The 950-nt window shown below is 33.6% G+C and overlaps 1 protein-coding gene across 1 annotated transcript in view; it reads left to right on the forward strand.

Moving 5' to 3' along the window:
* Positions 1-950, forward strand: part of ETF1 (eukaryotic translation termination factor 1) — a 58,927-nt gene that overhangs the window by 30,934 nt on the left and 27,043 nt on the right. The window contains exon 4 of the mRNA XM_006903086.1: positions 814-948. Within this exon, the coding sequence (XP_006903148.1) occupies positions 814-948 (135 nt within the window). The remainder of the gene's footprint in view (positions 1-813; positions 949-950) is intronic.

Consider the following 950-nt stretch of genomic DNA (forward strand, 5'->3'; position numbering starts at 1 on the left):
TGCTTTTTTCTGGTTGCCATTTGCTTGGTATATTTTTCCCCATCCTTTTACTTTTAGCCTGTCTTTATCTTCATTTTTCAGGTGTGTCTCTTGTAGACAACATAAATACACTTTTGAACACTTCCATTAATCAAAGTACCTAACAGATTGTTAATATTATTAAATTGCAATTTTCTCATATCTCATATTTATAATTTAATGTTAATTATCCTGCATGATTTGCATGAAAATTTATAAAGTGCCTCCTAAAACTGGGAATTTGTTTTTTGGGGTTTTTTTACATTTTATGATTTTTTTTAAAAAAAATTTATTAATGTTAATTAAGATTTACAGAGATTTTGGATTTCCATTCATTCATTGTTGCACTTTTCTCCCTGTCTACCCCTCCCCCCCAGTTCCCTCCTCTCTGAAAAACTGGAAGTTTTTTAAGAGTCTTTTTAAATTCTGTGCCCCACAGATTACCTAGATTATCATCAATCGAAAGGAAATCAAAGACTCAGAAGAGGTTGAGGCATACGACTCTGTATTGTTTTGTATTTACATGCTCTGGGCTGATAAATTTTATGAAAGGCGAGTTTGAGATAATTACATCAGGTCCAAATTTGTCTCTAAGAATTCAGTTTTTATAGCTGAAATCTATGAATTATTCTGTAAAATTATTTTACCATGGTTACTAATACCATGATGAGTGAAATGAATGAGCACATGTGTGTGCAGACAAGCATTTACACTATATTCATATATTTGAGATTTGTCTTGACCTTAGCAAAAAGCTTTGGGGCTTATTGTATGATACATGTGTTCACTTTCCAGGCTCTTACAGCGCTACTCTCGGATGATAGCAAGTTTGGCTTCATTGTAATAGATGGTAGTGGTGCACTTTTTGGCACACTCCAGGGAAACACAAGAGAAGTCCTGCACAAATTCACTGTGGATCTTCCAAAGAAACA

Source organism: Elephantulus edwardii, unplaced genomic scaffold (genome assembly GCF_000299155.1).
Source record: "Elephantulus edwardii isolate Elephantulus edwardi_28Jun2011 unplaced genomic scaffold, EleEdw1.0 scaffold00507, whole genome shotgun sequence".
In the NCBI taxonomy this organism is placed as follows: Eukaryota; Metazoa; Chordata; class Mammalia; order Macroscelidea; family Macroscelididae; genus Elephantulus; species Elephantulus edwardii.